Source organism: Rhopilema esculentum, chromosome 1, assembly GCF_057945365.1.
Source record: "Rhopilema esculentum isolate cy_ngs chromosome 1, ASM5794536v1, whole genome shotgun sequence".
Lineage (NCBI taxonomy): Eukaryota > Metazoa > Cnidaria > Scyphozoa > Rhizostomeae > Rhizostomatidae > Rhopilema > Rhopilema esculentum.
This window is the reverse complement of record NC_142815.1, coordinates 3,439,585-3,458,108: the sequence shown is the minus strand read 5'-3', so window position 1 is coordinate 3,458,108 and position 18,524 is coordinate 3,439,585. Positions and strand designations below refer to the sequence as shown.

At 35.3% G+C, this 18,524-nt stretch overlaps 1 protein-coding gene and 1 long non-coding RNA gene across 3 annotated transcripts; both read right to left on the bottom strand.

Annotated features, from left to right (window-relative positions):
• Window positions 1-451: 451 nt before the first annotated feature.
• LOC148960646 (uncharacterized) lies at window positions 452-8,198 on the bottom strand. 2 transcript variants are annotated; one of them, XR_016145340.1, is made up of 5 exons: window positions 6,875-8,198; window positions 6,401-6,521; window positions 4,967-5,049; window positions 1,971-2,105; window positions 456-970 (listed from the first exon to the last, which is right to left on the bottom strand). It is a non-coding gene; the product is annotated as an uncharacterized LOC148960646 (long non-coding RNA). The 2 variants fall into 2 exon arrangements; XR_016145341.1 differs by lacking the exon at window positions 4,967-5,049 and having other exon boundaries at window positions 452-970.
• Window positions 8,199-8,337: 139 nt separating this feature from the next.
• On the bottom strand, window positions 8,338-17,496 carry LOC135690307 (AN1-type zinc finger protein 5). The gene is made up of 4 exons (XM_065207828.2): window positions 17,339-17,496; window positions 12,313-12,488; window positions 11,759-11,983; window positions 8,338-10,603 (listed from the first exon to the last, which is right to left on the bottom strand). The coding sequence occupies exons 2-4, from the start codon at window positions 12,470-12,472 to the stop codon at window positions 10,455-10,457; spliced, it is 534 nt and encodes a 177-aa protein (XP_065063900.2). The 5' UTR covers window positions 12,473-12,488; window positions 17,339-17,496; the 3' UTR covers window positions 8,338-10,454.
• Between the last annotated feature and the right edge of the window lie 1,028 nt (window positions 17,497-18,524).

Below are 18,524 nucleotides of genomic sequence, written 5' to 3'. Positions count from 1 at the left end.
AAAATATTAAGTTAAGATAGGAATTAATTGAAGAATTTTTGCAAACTTTATATATCCAAAAATATAGTTAAAAAACATTAAAAGAGATAGCCTATAATTGAGAAGTTTTTGCAAACTTTTTATATCCAAAAATATAGTTAAAATACATTAAAAGAGATAGCCTATAATTGAGAGATTTTTAAGACGAGAAAATTTTAAGCAATGAAAAGATTATTAAAAAATTATTGAGTCAAGAAAGAGAAGACACAATGAAAGAAGACACTAATTATTAACTAAGAAACTTTCTAAGAGAAGATAAAATTTTTATAAATTGATAAGTTGTTATTAACAATTAAAGAGACAATGAATAATCAATGAATGACTAATGAAAATGAATAATAAACAATTTTATCGAAATAAATAATGTAAGTTTGTTTGCTTAATTAGTAAAAGAATGACTAGAAACTTTTAAGTATATCTGCCTTTTTTTTAAAGTTGAAAAATGAAAATTCTGTAATTGTGATCAAGAGTAGGATTTTTAAAAAAAAACTTAATATTGGCTAAAGTGTTTGTAGGGAATAGAAAGGTAAATAGTTTTTTTAAAATCGACTTGAAAGACGGTGAAAACCCGTTTTTTAGAGTGAAAAAAATATTTTTAGAGTAAAGAAGAAACAAATTATTTCTTGATTTTTATTCCGTAGACTGATTTCATTTCTTGATAAAGACCAAACTGACAGTTTTTCTAGAAGACGTTTTGCAGCAAAATAATAATGGCTCTCTATAAATACCTTGCTCGAAATTAAAAGAATGTCCTAAAGGCAACAAAAAATATCTGAAACAGCATACCTTTGTTTATAAATACAACTGTCATTTCAATCGGGTGAATGTGTCTCTTGTCAACATCTTTAGGCAATTCGTCAGCATCGCAACAGCAATCTAGCATCGCATTCGGCAAGAATTTACACCAGACTCTAAAATCCATAGCCAAGCTCTGAAACAAAAATAATTTATTTAAATTCAAGAAGAAAACAATATCAAACCATGATGGATGTTTATTCATGAATATTGGACTAGAAATCGTCTGTGGGATTCCATTTCTTTCAAAATCACAAAGCATCAAATTCTTCTAATAATTAATAACGATTTCAAATGCCTAAAAGTTGTAAACATTTGCTTCTCTACTGAAGCCTACAACATTTCAACCATGAGGCTCCCACATTGGACAATTTCTGATTTCATGTCGATTAAAGTAACTCGTTTGCGAGCAATTAACCCAGGCAAGAACAGAACAGTGACCAAACAAGAGAAATCATGTCGCTGAGAGAAGGAATAAAAAGTTTATATGCCAATAGGCAGTTTTCTGGTTATATTTTGAAGCATTTCGCGACCTTGGTGATAGGTACTGAAACGAAAACTGAGAAAGAAACTTTCACGGGTGACCTCAAGCAATGGAAAGCAATTGAAATGGTTTGAATGGCAAAGACAAAAGCAGAAGTGACACCATTACCAACTTTTGTATTGAAGATCCAGGACTAAAATGAAATTGGATTGTTCGAAGTAGAGAGTGTTTATAGAACTGGCCTATCATAGGGTTCTTCTGCAGAGAAAGCTGAATTGAAAGCAGATCCAATTGTCAAATACAATTGGAGCACAAGCACCATAATGAAACTCATTCTAAATGGGCTTTTCAGCAAAAAAGAATAGGCAAACCAGGGGACATTGTCATTAGCAGCAAAAAGGCATTCTGGCATGTGGAAATTCAGGAAGGCTATTGAAAAAACTGGTAACATATTATGAGAATTTCTCAAATACCGGGCCATAATTTATTGAAAAATATTCGCTGCTCTTCAAAGTTTTCCTCGCTGATTTACATGTGAAAATGACGAACTGCAGCAAATTTTTTAGTTCAAACAGATTTGATGCAAAGAAGCCTTAAATCTTAGAGGTCCATAAATAAAGGTATTCAAATGTCATACCATAAAAACACCTACCAAAAATAATCAACGACGCGTCATCAGATGGTATTAATTGCAATATCACTCTGGCCAGGATAACCAACCCATGAAATCACTTGAATCGAGGGCTCGGGGACGACTTCTTTGAGAGAGACATATGGTCATGCTTTCCTGGAAAAGATTTAATGAATAAATTGAATACAAATAGCCGCCTGTCTGCTCAACAAGTCTAAATTTCATAAACAGTAACTATTTTTTAGTAACTCCTTTTGTAAGCCATGGCTTATAACTATGTTATCGCTTTGATCAAAGGGCGGTTGATGAATTAGGGTCAAAGTGAATTATGTTACACAGCTTCTCCCCTATTTTCAAATACCAAAAAATGGACAAAATTGTGTTGTCGAACTTTAAAAAAACTAAAAACTAAGTCTTCAGAATCTTAAAAAAAACGTGGCGCCGGAAATCTTAGCCTAGCAGTTTTCCACAGAAACTGATTCAAAGAACTTTGGCAATGATCAGTCAGAATACGAGAGAGTACTTTTTCTAAAACATAGTGATAATCAAATTTTGAGAAATAAAATCTATAGCTAGTATTGGGAATATTTACCGGGTGTATCGTACTGCGAGAAAATCTCAAAGTGACATAAGTTTGATCCTTTTGATTCGAATATATCTGCATTAATTATTCTGAGAAAAGGATAAGATATTTTCTGAGCTTCAATTTTTATAGATTGGCTTGCAGCTAATTAATGAGGGTGGCTGATGATACAACTGACATAAAGAGCTGTGACTACACTCAGTGGCGGATTTAAGGGGAAGCAACTAGGGGCAGTTGCCCCTCCCTCGACAAGTTGAAGCAAGTCTGGTGCCCCTTTTTGGAAATTTTGCACCCCTTTCGAAGAATGAATCATGTGAAAACGTTTCTGAGACCGATAGATTAAATTGCTTCAAGGATTACCTCAAAGCAATGTTGTTTATTCCGAAAATGGATCTGAAAATGTTAAATACAGCGTACTCTCGTCACCAATTTTTGAAAATTTTTCAGCGCCCCCACTACCAACTGCCCTTCCTTCAAGTTTGCTCTGGATCTGCCCCTGGCTACACTTGATTCTCAAAAGAAACTTCTACAAATTTTGCGGATGGTCTTCCAATGCTTAGGCTAAAGTCTTTAAGTGAAGGTTTTTTGCAAAGACTTTTGCAAAGTCTTCATTCCCTTTCTAAGAGTAAGATACATTTTCAGCAGGCAATGCGTGTACATTTTCTAACGAAACATATGCAATAGCTTTTCGTGATCTTTGCCTTTAACAGTTAAAAATCACAAAAATAAATTTAAGCTTGAGAAAATTTTTTCTTGATTCTTTTCAAACTCAAATCCTTTCCAGGAGAATTTATAATTTTCAAGCAAACAATTTCTAGAGTATCGACAGATAAAAATGAAGAAATTAAAATAAAACATCAGATTTCCAGACCACTAGAGGTGTTATAAACTATTTTTTTAAGAAAATTATGTGGAGAAAAAATAAAGATCTGAAAAGGGATAATTTTGTTCCGTGTTTGACCCGAAGAAAGCTACGTAAGATTAGCAAACCGTACGTTTTATACAACATAAGAAATGGACCACACGCAAATTTACATTAAAAAGAAAATGTCCATATTAGATTTTTGCTTTTTGGCCAGTAAGAAAGTTGTTATCTTTAAGTTTTTGCAAGATTCGTCAAACAATGGAAAAAATTTAATTTCGGATGATCTCTACCATTTATTTTTCATCAACGAAAACCTTACATCAAGCTTGTACCTTAACGGTATAATATGATTCTTATAAATTATGATTCTTATATCATTAGTATAATTTTTGCAATTTTCTGTATTTCAGAATATGATGATAAGCCCTTCCAGCAATAGATGAATAAAACGTTAAAAAATAAATGTTTCGGTCCCCAATATAAGAAAGCAATTTTTTAACCTTGATAGAGAATCTGTGGTTGGTAAAGGGTAATGATTGATTAAGAGAGGGGTGTTTTTATGAGCCGAATCAGGGGCGGACACTTGATAAAATATTGGGGGGCAAGCCTATTGTTTTAATAAGATGACGTCATATTTCCCATTGTTTTATTACAAAAGACCATTGTCCTCCAAAGTATTGGAGGGGCGGTCGCCCCCCCCCCCAAGTGTCCACCACTGAGCCGAATTCCAAGGGTAACTTTCGAGGGGTAATTTTGCCAGACATGGTCAATGACTTAGCAAAATCGAAGGCAATTCACTTTCAAATGACTTTTTGGTACATTATTTGAAACAGATATAGGGCTGAGTGCAAAAATTCAAAAAACCTTCTGAAAATTATAATTTCGAAAGACTGGCAGTTACACTGTTTTGGCAAATTTAAAAGATCTTTTTCAAACCCTCGAAAATAGGTGAAAACACTCGTTTTCAGTGGAATTTCAGCAAACTTCAAAGGACCGTTACAAACAGAACGTTTCTGTCAAACAAACAAAAGTTGATACATTATTTTGTTGTTTTCTCTGAATTTGATCTCGATCTATCAGGCAGAATTTTTTTGAAATTCACAATCCATGTACAGTCAAAACATAGCAACAAAGTAGCATTGATTTTCATTGTTTTGTGTTCATGCATTGTTTAAACAACTCGAAGATGACAACATTGAAAAACCATCATGGTAGCGATGATTCTATTCCGCAAAGTCTGAAAATATTCAAGTTTGATGAATGATCTAGTATTAGCTAAAGAATAATATTTTGGTGCTACAAAATTTGAAAAGGGTTTTGAAAAAAGCAAACATTTCACAACATACTACTGAAAGCTTTTTCCTCTGACACTCCTCAGAGCATAAAACGTCAGAATAAGGGTCCGAAAGAACATGATAAAAAGTGTATACCCAGTTGTGGATCGAAATGGGCCAATCAAAAAACGCAAGCACAAGACCAGTATAGTTGTCCAATCAGTACCACGTTATCATGAAAAAAATAACACTGGAGAAATAACATAAGCACGATATCTGTACGATGGTAACTCACCTTTCAATCTTCTTGAAATTCTGTCAGCTTAGTCCCTGATCAAACAACTCTGGTTTAGTGAACATCGTTTGATGAGTCATGATCTAGTGGAAACAAAGTTTGATATGAGTAAAAACATGATAGATTTATTACACATGATAAACTAGATTTAAAAACAAGGTAAGAAAACAAGTCTTTGGTACTGCGAAATTTGAAGATAGAAAAGCAGAGACTTCATTACTTTTTGTCTGACACTCTTCAAAGAACAAACATAACTTAACAAATGAAGACAAAGGGAAGATTACATCTATATGCCCTATACTGTAAGAATTATATAAAAAATATAAGACATATACTATATGAGGAGTAAGATAAAAGATACTTTAGTCTTTTATTGTTTTACTTTCCAATGTTTCTAAAAACTTGCACACTGCGCAAATATTGCATTTTGAAGAGTGTCAGATGATAAGAGACTAGTTGAGAAACTGATGTAAAAGGGTAAGGGTGGGGGAAAAGGAAAAATGGAAAAGTGGGAGACTGGAAAAAGACTGGAAAGAGAGGAAGCAAATAAAAAGTTGAAAATGGAAAAGGTGTAAGAGAGAGAAGGCAGACAGTGCAGGAGAAAGGATGAGAGAGAGTGAAAGGAAATGTGTGATGGTATGGAACATTGGGGTAGAGGAAAGAAAAATGACAAGACAGGAAGCAGACAGTAAGAGGAAGGAAGGAGGGCAGGGTCATTGTCACAATCATGACAATTGGAGCAGTTGGTGGGGATTGAAAAAAGAATCTAAGGGAAAGGATGGGGTACAGGAAAAAGCGAGAGATGACAAAGGGTACTGTTGACAAAGGGTACTTTTGCAAAATAATTTTCTGAGTAGGGACTTATTCAAGAGGGGGGGCTTCTTTCAAGGTGGGGGCTTATTTAACAAAAATTACTTTAGGGGAGGTATATTTCAAAAGGGGCCTATTCAAAGGTGGGGGCTTGCTCCATGAATAACAGTACTTATTATATCAGACAACCTTGAAATTGGCATTGCAGCTCAAAAAAGAATGACCAGCACAGGATGTCAACAAAGATTAGCAAGTCTTCCAGGAAATCTTTGAAACAAAGCAACAAGCAAATATTGCTCCCCGTTCCTCATTCGCAGAATGTACATTCAGTTGTTCACACTCTCTTTACATTATATAATTTTAACAAAGATTGTTTTGTGATTCCACTGAAAACCTTGAATACACTTCTACACTGCCTAGTTTAAATGTCATTTTCAAGTTGCCTGATGACTACATTGAGCATAAAGCTGCAACTCTAATTTAACAAATATACTATATAACTTACCCACCCTGTACAAAACACAAAAAGCTAAAATGAATACTGAATGCTCATGAATTAAAAAATGCAGCAAAGAAACAAAATACAATTTCAGCAAAACATATGACAAGAAAACAAATCTTCACCTCTATGTTATTCTGCTCTTCCAAAATCAATTAAGACTCTGACATTTCTGGTTTTTCTTCATTTTGCTCTTCACAATACTGCAAATTTCAGGTTGGATCTTTTTTGTATACCATCCACATCCTGTAAAAAAGAAAAATAATCATTTTTCAGTCAAGGTCAAACCTCTGGTGTTCTACTTTTTTAGAGGCCTCCCTGTCCCTTTCTCAACAAGTTGAGACTCAGCCTTCGCATTACATTGAAATCATCAAATTCTACGATAAAATAAAGCCAATGATGACACTATTTTTAGAACTATTGGCAAACATTCGAAAAATTTTAAAATGAGAAAAAAATAGTGCAATTAAAGACAATGTTGAAATCCGAACTTGTCAAGGCTTTGGGCCTAAGAAGTTATCTCGAAGAGATTTTAGACCAGAGTATAGCAGAAACATCATACAAGTCATTTAAAATGATAAGAAACAGCAATACCGTACCTTCTTTTAACTCTTTAGTCAATTTCTTCATCATTGCTTTGATAATATTTGGTTTTTCTGCCTCACATTGCCAAGTACAAGGAATCATGGACATTTTTTTCCTTCACCCTGACCTGAACAAGACTCAAGTTAGCGCAATGCATTGTGGGTGCTCCTCCGCGTCATTTAGAAATATTTGAATCAACGAATAAATTTTCACAAAGAAATATTTGTTGAAATTATAAAAGTGTAGCTTTATCTTCTTAACAAATTCTATAGGAATAACATCAAAAACACAAGACTTTTGTTTCCCTTAGAATTCAAAGCTGTGTCCAAAGCTGAGTTTTTGTCTATTTCTTCATTCAGACAGTTGTAATTTAATTGATTGTCTTATAAAAATTTTCAATCAGCTTTGCCTTGAAGGCCTAGAGAATAAGATCAGCAAAATTCTACCATATCAACATACAACACAAGGAGTAGGAAGGATCTCATTCAGCGGCGGCTCCAGCCTGGGATAAGTGGGTGGGGGGCATTAGAGCACACAAAAAGAGGTTTTTTTGCACTATGGCCCAATTGCTTGAAACAATGCCCCACAATCCATTAGAAAAATCGATTCATTCGCTCGATTTTAAAAGAACAAAGATCTTACCTATTGAGCCAACAGAAATCAGTTCGGCATGAATCTTTGGAAGATTAGGCGATATATTTCAAATTTTTTAGAGTAAACTTTTTTGTATATAATATCTGAATGGATGTCGTATATAAATAGAAACAACGTTGGCACTAATAGGTGTAAAGATATTTAAGATTTCTTTCGAAAGGGTAGCACCCAAAAAACTCATGTGGATTATTCTTCAATTTAGAGTAGTCAATTCAATTACATCACTTAAAACTAAAATAAAAAATCAATTTTTTGAACAATATTGAAGGAACGTGATGCTGTACACTACAGCTTCCAAACATGTCACCAAAACTGACGTGACGTAGCCTGTGTTCCAGACCCCTGACGTGACAAAGAAAATCAAACAATCCAAAATTTCAACTTTCATAGAGCATTTTGTATGGTCATTTTGCCGGTTTCAATTTTTATCACTTTCTACTCCAAAATTGCTTTTCTGCAGACATTCTGGTCTTAATTTTGCTCTACAACAAAATGTTTACTCCTTAACAAACCACTGTTCCAATGTTCATCCTTTCCAAGTCTCTTTGTCAAACGCACGAACTCAATCCCATAACTCTTCCTCCCTTCCTAGATTTAGTAAACTCTGGAAGGCTCTACCCCCATCCTGTTTCCCAAACAACATGTCCCTATTCAAAACAAAAATAAACGAGCTTGATTCCCCCCTACATAATCCCTCCTCCCTTTTCCTCAAGGGCCTAAACCAATCGTTCTTTTCTTCCTGGCATACCATAGCCTGAATTTCAATTGAAGTTAGGTTTAAATTTTGCATGAGTTGAAAGAAAAACAGAACAGAACCTCCAAATAGCAAGCTCTCCTTATTGATCACAACAAAATTTGAGAAAATCACATAAACAGAGAATGAAAAAGAGGCTACACGACATCTGTACTGGCCTCAAACTGATACAGTAGGCGGGCCATTTTGAAAGAGTCTCTTTTTAATAATACAATGCAACAAACGCTATTAATTCAAAAACGAAACACTCCTAATTTAATTTAATATATCTAGTAACTAAGCGAATTGAGGAGAACAACTTCGGTTTTTGGCAAGGTAAATGCCCCCGGCTTCGAATCGTAACCCAGGAGATCGGAGGGAGAAAATACCCCAAGAGCAGTTTTGAAGGAAACAGGAATTCGACTTTGAGAGACAGAAAATAATAAATAGAAGAGATAGGTCTGGCATCTGTCCAGAACATTGCTAGGATCTGTCCAGAAAAGAATTATCTTTATAATTCTTTAATTCTTCTTTATGTTTAAGACAATATAAGTAAATATGTTTTTAATAAAAACGCTGTAAAAATTGTTGCTTATTGGGCTTGTGAAGCTGGGAAACGGCCAGGGCAGTTCTAGAACAAAAAGACTTAAAAGCTGTGACGTTCTGAAAAGGTATGAAGAAGGAGAGCATTTACAAAAGGCCTAGATGATGTAGTGGAAAATTAACATGGTTTACCACTGGAAGGTCATAAAAGTGAATACAGACTATAAAAAACACAGGTTACCACAGAGTTACCTTTAGTTACATAAATAAACAATGGAAAGGAAAGCTTAATCTGTATATTAAGGTGAGGCTAACCTTTAGTAACACTAGGGTAGAAATGAAGCAGTCCCAAACCAAAGTTGCTCCCCCAGTTGTGACGGTAACACATAACGGAATTATATTAATTAAAATCAATGTAAATGGTCCTCGGCAACGCTGCCATGTTTTCAAAAAATTACCATAACAACAGCGTGCTACAATTATACACGTGCTAGCAACCTGTTTAAGAATCGAGCCTCCTTAATTCTAATGATTTACTTTTGATACATTCTTAAAATAGGTCACTGTGTTGCATCTAATAGGCATATCCAAGCTCCAAGCGGGTTGTTTATTTACGCATATCCATGCCTCAAAGCAGAAGCAATGTATGTTTTTCAAATGATATCAACAGAACTTGTCTTGTATGACAAATATAGGTTGGCCCAGCTTGCATGTTTTCTTGGCTATTGTATCACTGGATTACTAAATGTCATAATGCTCAAGCCTATATTCTGAAAGTATGGATGTTTATACTTTGATAAGGGAAACTGGAAAACGCTATTCCACTGTCACTGACTGTTTTGATAATAAACAAAGCAGTGATGCATGGAATGACAACCTGGCTGTTGCTTGTGGAGGCGATTCTGACGGGAAGATTTCGACCCTTCAAAATGCTTTCCTACACAACAAAACAATAACACAACAAGCAATACTGCACTTTTCTAGGTATCTTACATTGGCCTTAAGGGCACATACCATATACCTAAACCTTATCCTGCAAATCTACGATTCCACTCAATTGTGTAACAGATCTGTAACCAAACCTATTGAACAGTCCTTTTGACTATTGATGCAGCGAAAGGTTAGAAATCAAAGACTGCAAATCATGGTTTATGAAGCAAAAACGGTGAATTATCAGCTACCAGTCAAAGGCTATACCTCAAGCTTCAATGATCGAAGTTCATCAGTCAAAGGCCAAAAGTCAAAGGCCACAGGTCAAAGACTGAAAATCGCAGGTCATGGATCAAAGGCCAGAAATTTAGGGCTATGGATCAAAGGCCAAAAATCTAAGACCTTGGATCAACATCAAAAAATAAATGCCAGAAATCGTAGACCCAAAAACCAAGAGCAGTGACTTAGTAGCCCCAAATAAATCACTTGGAATTTACATCCAAGTTTTAGGACCATGAATTTCATACCATAATTACGCAATACCGCTTTACTATCAAGCATACATCAAAATATTAACTCACATTATGGTATAACTGATATACTTCAATGGCGATGACACCAGCATAGATATTTACAATAATATATGATACTATATGCAAATTTATGCAAATTAATGCCCTCACACTTGCACTTCATTGGTTGAAAACTAAGCAAACGTCATTTAATATAACTTTTCAAATCTTTTTAACTTTCTCACCAACCACGACCGGATTTTGTCTTGCTATTTGCTCTCTGGCATCTGCTTTATAATCGAAGGTGCATTCGTGTTTGTCGGAATATCGGTGAAGTCCGCAAAAAAGACCGTTACATCTACAGATGAATCCTAAAGGGACAAAAAAGACAAAAATACAGAACTGGCAAAACTAAGGGGCACAGACAATGGCACAAAATGTAAAAACAATCAAGTATCAAGTTAACATGGCACAAGATATACTGAAACAAAGCCATCTGTATTACACAGACCAGCTCAAAGAATGACAATATGCAGGTAGGTATATTAAACAAACAGGAAAATGTGGAATACAAAGACACAGGCAAAAGACAGAACAAGGACAACACAAGCCACCAGAGATAATGAAAAATTCATAACAAAGGATGGAAAGGGAAAATGGAAGTGCGAGGAAGAGGGTAAATGAAGAGGGAAAGAAGGAAACTGGAAAAGAACAGAAATAGTAACTCAGAGAAAGAACAATAAAATGTAGAAAAATGAGTGACAAGGGTTTTTATGGGGAAAGAGCCTGGCTTATGTATTTCATGATGCTCTTTCAGGTTACACAATCCCAATTCAAATCACTCCAGGAAACTATAGATGACAAACTGCCTTACTCTAGTGTTTCTAATAGAAGGGGGGGGTAATAAAAGGGGGGTGTTCATTTCAGCCAATTTTCAATAGAAGGGGGTGTAAATAGAAGGGGGTGTTCATTTCGGCCAATTTTCAATAGAAGGCGGTGTTTATAGAAGTGGGTGTTCATTTCAAAAAAATTTTTAACCAGTTTTCAATAGAAGGGTGTTGCTAATAGAAGGGGGTGTTCAGGTTGGCCAATTTTCAATAAAATGTCAGCAAATTTAAATAGCAAAGGGGAGCTAATAGAAGGAGTGGGTGTTGGTAAATATTTTAATTGTAAAGCAATGGAATTAGTAGGATGGTGACACTGGTTTCTTTATAATGGATAGATGGTTAGAGATAAAGATAGACAACATAACAAGCCGAATTATGACCATTAAAGAATAACAACATAACATACCAAGGGGAATTATTGACAAGTGAAAATTGCGTGTTCTGGTCATGACAGATTTGTAAAGTTTAATCGAAGGGGGTACTAATAAGCGATGGGGGAAGGGCAAATTCTTCTTAAATTGATACACACAGGGGGCCTGTCTATTAGAGACACTAGAGTAGATTAACTGAACACTCGTATTGACTAGCATAAACAAATAGATGAAACACAGACAAGAACTTCAATAAACAGACATGTACCTGTTAAACCAACTTTCTTCCTACAAACATTACATCTGTTCTTTTTCTTTCCTTTTTCCGGTGATTCTAAATTAGTTGCAATTGCTTCAGGTAACGAGATATCTGGTAATGGTTCTTCAACGGTTTGTTTAGCAGAGATGTTTTCTGATGATGTTGCAATGGCTGCCTCCTTTTGGTTTAAGGCTGTGAGGTCTGGAGTCTGGGTAGTCGACGTGGATGTGGTTGCTACAGACAAATAATAGGATTGCTTATCAATTAATGTTCAAACTAAAACTTTAATCTTAACTTAACCTTGTCAGAATCAAAACCATCTACTGGACAATCTGATTGCTTGAATTAGACCTGTCAATTAACAAACAGTTATTATGAGCTCAAAAGATTTTCTTGTCTGGCACCTGGATATCACTAAAAACTATTAGTCCAATTGATTGGTTAACTACAAACTTAAATTAACAACAAAACAAATAAAAAACTTGTGACTGGAGTGGCTGAACTGATGGAGTATTTATACTTGTCCCTTGACAGTATACAATATAAAAACAATTCAATATTACCTGGGGAACTTCTTGCCGCTGCTTGGGAAGCATTTTGACTCTGTTTAACTGCATCTTTATAGCATTTTGAGCACAGGCCGTCTGATGCCTGGTTGCCATAGAAACCACATCCGGTTTTGCAGGGGGTAGGTTGTTGGGTTTGGTTTGCTTCTCCCTCCATGTTTTTTTAATTTTATCTGAAATCAAGAAATGATTGAAATGATAATCACATATTTCATGACTTGCATTTTATATGAAAATTGCACAAAATTGACCAAACCTATGGACATATCACATAATGCTGGTTCTTTCCAAAGTTTATGAAACAGATGCTGCCACGATTTCTTTAAATTATGGGGAGCTGAGACGCTACTGGCCCTAGTTTATGATAAAGGGATACAGCTTGTAGGAAGACAAGAGTCCACCATTGTTGTACAGCCTCCTTTCAAATGGTGGACCATTACCATCCTATGAAGGAGGCCTAGTTGTATGGAAAGAAAAGGGTGGGGGGGGGGGTTGAGAAAAATGCTCAAGAAACAATGCCAAAAGCAAAACTGTGCTGCTGTTGGCATTAACAGGAGAGCTTTGCCCAGTGGAGCCCCCTAGCAAAACACCCATATACAGAGTCTGAAGTCTTCTTATTGCCCTTTCATTAAAAACCCTTCAGAAAAAGCCCTGGTTTAGCATCATATTAGGTGATAGTACCATACCATTCCGTAAATACCATATTATTCTTTTTATTTCATTTTTATTTTCTTTATTTCTTTTTTTTCAGTCTAAATTACGAAAATAAATAAATCTAAGTGGGGGCTCATGGCTCGATAGCTCTTTATGAGCCTTTTCTAAGCGTTCCAAGTACCCCAAGCGCCACATTAGTACATTATATTGAAATTCATGGTTATTCTTGTTAATTAATTTATCTTTAAAATATTCTTAAAGTTGCTATTAAATCATTGCTAATTATCTAGGTTATATATTCCACATATATTGTAATTAATGGTTGCTTGAATGAAAAAAATTTAATTATAATTTGATTTTACAAGAAATTCCCTTCAATTGCTATTTAGTTTTGTTTTTCTTGTATCTTTGCTTTATGTTTAGTTTCTTTTCTATGATGAATTTGCAGTTTTAATTAAAATTTTATGTAGAGGGAATTTAAAATTATGAATAATTACACAAACAGGAGTTTATTAAATTTTGATAAAGGAATGACAGGAAATGATTTGATGGTTAAATTATAAATGTATAATTACAAATTAATGAGAAAGATCACCTGTTCTGAAAACAAAAGAAACTGATCAAAATGTTAAAAATTTATAATCTTTCTAATGAATTCAATCATGCATTTTAGAAATAGAAATTTACAGGATTTAGGAAATCAGACATCATGAAAAATATTTCAAAAAATAACTAAAACCAACTCTTTTGTCACTATCAGATAAAATTAGAATGTATATGTTTTCTATCAATTTCTCTAAGGTCTCTGTGTTAGCAGGCAACTTAAAGATGGGAATAATTAGGGTGCCTCTACCCTAGTGTGGAAATATCAAGGATTTGGCTAGCTACTAACTGTAAACAAAAAATCAGTTTATCTCATTATTCACAAAAATGTTTGAGAGACCCCTGGTCTTACTGTGGATGGTAGCCATATTGGACAAATAAACAGCCTTATTTGGGAATCATACCTAATATGGCTTACATTGAACCAAACAGCCTAAACTTAACAATGTCTTCCTACTGTGATATTAATGAAACTCTCTCCTAACCAGCTTGAATCTACAACATAGAGATTTCAAAAGACACAAAAGCTTCTTTTCAATCTATTGTGTTGCTAGGGATCAATCTTAAGGTGACCAGCAGATAGAACCTGTGTTTGATAAAGAAACCTAGTTTCTAACTGGAAAAACTGGCTGATATCCAAAAATACAAGGAACAAAAACAGGACAAAGAAATATCTGAGCCCACAATTTTCACATCTACATAAAAAAATATCAAGACATTGCCTGACCATGTAAACCAAAAATTGCCTAATTTTGATTCTAAATTAGATACAAATTTTGTAACAGACCTTACAGGGCTCGAGTACAATCTCAAGTACATTTATTACAAGTACAATCTCGGTGTTCAACTACTTTTGGCGGGCATTGTAGGATGTTCAAAATCCTGGTAACTAAGGGAGGACAAGGTAAAGCCGGGCCAACATAAGTTAGCAAATTTGCTTAGGTTCAAGACCCAGCAATGACGGACGCCTGGGGATGAGGGGATGGTTCCCCCACCCCCCCCCCCCAATTTTTTGGAGGACAATGATCTTTTGTTCTAAAACAATGTGGAAATGTGATGTCATCTTATCAAAACAATAGGTTTCCTCCCCCCTCCCCCCAATATTTGACCAAGTGTCCAACCCAGGGCCATGAAAAAACCTACTGCTTGGCCTGATTTGGTTCACATGCTACAGATAGTTTAGTTATTGTGACTCTAACTTCACTTATGTTTCTGGTGGTGAGAATAGAGCATAAACAGAATCTAATAGTATAGCTTTATTGCTAAAGTTATACATTTATACTACAATGATATTATTGGAAATTATTACAGTCAATAAACACCAATAATACTGTTCAACCCTATAGCATATTGCTATAAATTGCATTAATATTGTCATTACAATGTTAAGTGCTACATAACTGCTCTGAAACAACCCACTCCTTGGATAATATGCTATTTAATAACATAATTGCATGGCCCTGTATCAAAAAGTAGGATTCCATGCTTCTGGAATGGCATCTGGCTGGTAAGGCAAGTTTCGCTTAAACAAAGTAAGGGCAGGTGAGGGGCAAATCACTCTATAAAAATATTGTGCGTGTTTGCTTGAAATCCTATTGTTTTATTTTGAAATCCCTGGAAATTCTTTTGATTTTGAAAAAATCTTGTAGGCTATCTACAAGAGTGAGTTGCCCCTCTGTAATAGCGCTTGACTGATGGGAGTATCATTTAAATGAGCTCTTTTGGATAAACCCCAAAAGGGATGGGCAATAATGCCAAACAGGGGGTATTGTTCTTGGCCATCTCTGGGGGCTAAGCTCGGTGATGTTACAAAGTAAAGACACCTTTAGTTTAGAAAATAAGGGCCCTGGACCTTAAGCCCCCCCCCCATGCAAAATCCTCCTGACACTTGATGACATAAAGAACTATGGGCTTTTACAACTGATAATGATTTCTTGCTTAGGCACAACAAAAGCCCCCATTAAGAAGCCCCCCTCAAAGTACCTCAGAGAAAATTGTCTTTGATTCATTCATGTTCCTGAAATTCACCCTGGACATATTTTGAAATCTGCGTTATTTCATTATACAAATATAAATAATAAAATACACTTTCTCTTTTACACTAAATTGAATCTTTTAATTATTAATATGAGTAAATAGATTCCCTTTCCATTTGTATATAATTTTCCCACAGTACTGAACATGAAATTAAGAAATTAAAGATTAATTTGCTTTTATTATTCCAATCTGTAAACTAAATTTATCAATTATGCTATTTGAAAAGTAAACAACTTTTGTGTGAAAGAACAAAACAGGTTTTCAGATCTAAGAAACTTTGTGTTTTTAACAATAAGACAAGTTTTAAGTTTAGGACAGGCAGATGAAGAGAGGAATTTGGGATTTTGGAGGTAATGTCTTGAAAAAATGATAAACAATAATTGATTGTCAGTAATTACAAAGATTTCTTTGTGCTTATAAACATGCTGGTTCGTCACGCTAACATCACAGCACTATTGAAAGTAAAACCACACCAAATGTCATGTGACACCAGCTAACCTGAAGAAAAACATTTGAAAAAGCCTTCAACACCTTCCAGCGTGCTGAAGAAATAGCTTTTGTTTGGGCAGTAAGTTATGAAACTAGAATGAATCCTTGACTGGTGATTTTTCAAACAACGAAGATGGACTTTTACAGAAACATTGAACACGATGGCCCCTTACGATTACAATCAAAGCCAAACAGCGGCTGTGTCAAAACAAATACAGCCAAATGACAAAGAGAAAGCACTTTCAAAGTTTTGATATCTGCTTCATTTCCCCCTCAAGGTAAATCAAAAACACGATGTTATCAACTACTTTCGAACTTCCACGAAAGTATTCAACCATTTAGTCGATGAACTTCAGGCCTAAATAAAACGCTCTACCACAACATCATGACAAAGCATTTTATTCTTCTATCCTTCAATTTCCGTTATGAATACGAAATCACATAGTTGGATAAAAAACCTTGATGAAAATCACTGTGTTTACGGCTGGAAATAGAAAGGTTATTGTCGGACTTAGCTTGTGACTCAACAGCATCGCCTCATAAACAAATTTGGCAAGAGGCCTAATATAAAATGCTTCTTAAATCTCGGTTTTTTAACTAGCACCGCGCTTCAGAAACATCTGACACTGCCAATGTTAAGAAAGCTGTAAAATATTGTCCAAACGATGTCTTGCTGGTTCAAACCGGTTGAGGTCCAGCGAAAATAGCTTCCCTTCACAACAGCGTGTTTTGTTATTTGTCTCTTTGACAAACAAAGAAATTTCCAGCCAAAATGGATTCTCAACTCCTTTTCTTTTGAAAAATCCTCTAAGAACTGGCAATAAATACTACCAATTTCTATCCATAACTTTAGTACTGATGTTTAATATGATTTTAAGACAATTTATTCAACGATCGCGAGTGAAATTGCTGAAATCTTTTTAGACTAACGGGAGGAAAACAAAAAACGGACATATTGAGCCGTTGGCCTACCTTGAAGTTTAGACGGTTTCCTCAGAACATTTGTTTCCTTTTAAACGAACAAAATGGTTCTTAAAACCCTAAAGAAACTATTCTGCGATTCAATATGCTACCGAAAACTGTACGACTCTCCTATGTCTCGATAAAAACAACATAATTCCTGAACCATCGTGAATCATCAACAACCGATTAAGGGCATGGCCTAAACTGGCTTTGAGTTTGAAGTCTTCAACAGCTTAAAACCGAACTTTAAGGCTTTAACAAAATAATGGCATCTTACCTGTCTCTACAAAGAATATTTCTACAAACTCTGTTGTATTTTCAAAGCATTCAACTCTGTTTTCCGCGTCGTTTTTCGCTCAGGATTTTTAATCCCGAGGCGAAACTCTTGTTTCCTTTATGTTACTGAGTCGGAATAGCTTTCCTTATGACGTCATAATGAATTCACGGATTCTAAAGGTCCCGGATGAACACATTTGTTCGGAGTGGGAGACGAAAAAATGTCATTAACTTCAGGAAGTAAACTGCAATTAACAAAAGGGTTATATTCAAACCAAGCAACCTGCTCTTTGGCAAATTTCCGGACCGATTATTTTCTTCTCTTCATGAAATAGCACGTTTTCAATTAATGAGTAAGTGAAAGGAAATGGAGGGGGTGAAGCGACCCTGCTATGAGAACCAAGGGCAGGGGAATTGCGTTTCACAAAAAGTGGCCTGATCTCGAAAAATTCAATTGTGGACAAGAAATCTCTTTTTCACCCCCCCCCCCCCCCCCACCCCTACACCTCGCCAGTTGCCTATAGATCCAACCCATAGATTCACCCCACCCCCCAAATCCCCCTCCAAAATTGATATCCTCTATGAAAATCTGGCCTCTTTTACGACGCAAAGAAATTTTGAAAGCAGGATAAAAATAATCCTGTCCCTGTTTTCCCACATTCATCTCGATCAAATATACGCATTCAAGGCCAATGTATCAATTCACCCTGAATTAAACTTGAATTATCTGCTAACGTTCCCCTCCCCTGAAATAATTTAAAATTCGATTTGTCAATCTGGCCTGCTTTACGATGCCCAATAACGTTTAAAAACGATGACAATTGAAAGATAAAAATAACCCCCTCCTTTCTGCCCTATATCCAGCACTCTCTCGTCATGATAAAATTTCTTTCCAATGCGGAAATACTTTGGCAAGTGGATCAAATTATTCCCTTGGTTATGTTGTTCTGATCAGGTTAACTTTCATTGCATTATTGGTATAAATAGAAATTACTTTTATAATTTCGATTTTCCTTCTTACTTTTTGGCATCTAGAAACACCCTTTATACTTAATTATCAAAGACACTGAACTTCAGGGTCTGAGAACTTCCATCCATTTAAATCCAAAAACACAGTGGGCTCAATTTCCCCTAATTAACATACAATTGCTCGCTTCCCCAAGACAAGAGGAATGTAGAGAACATGA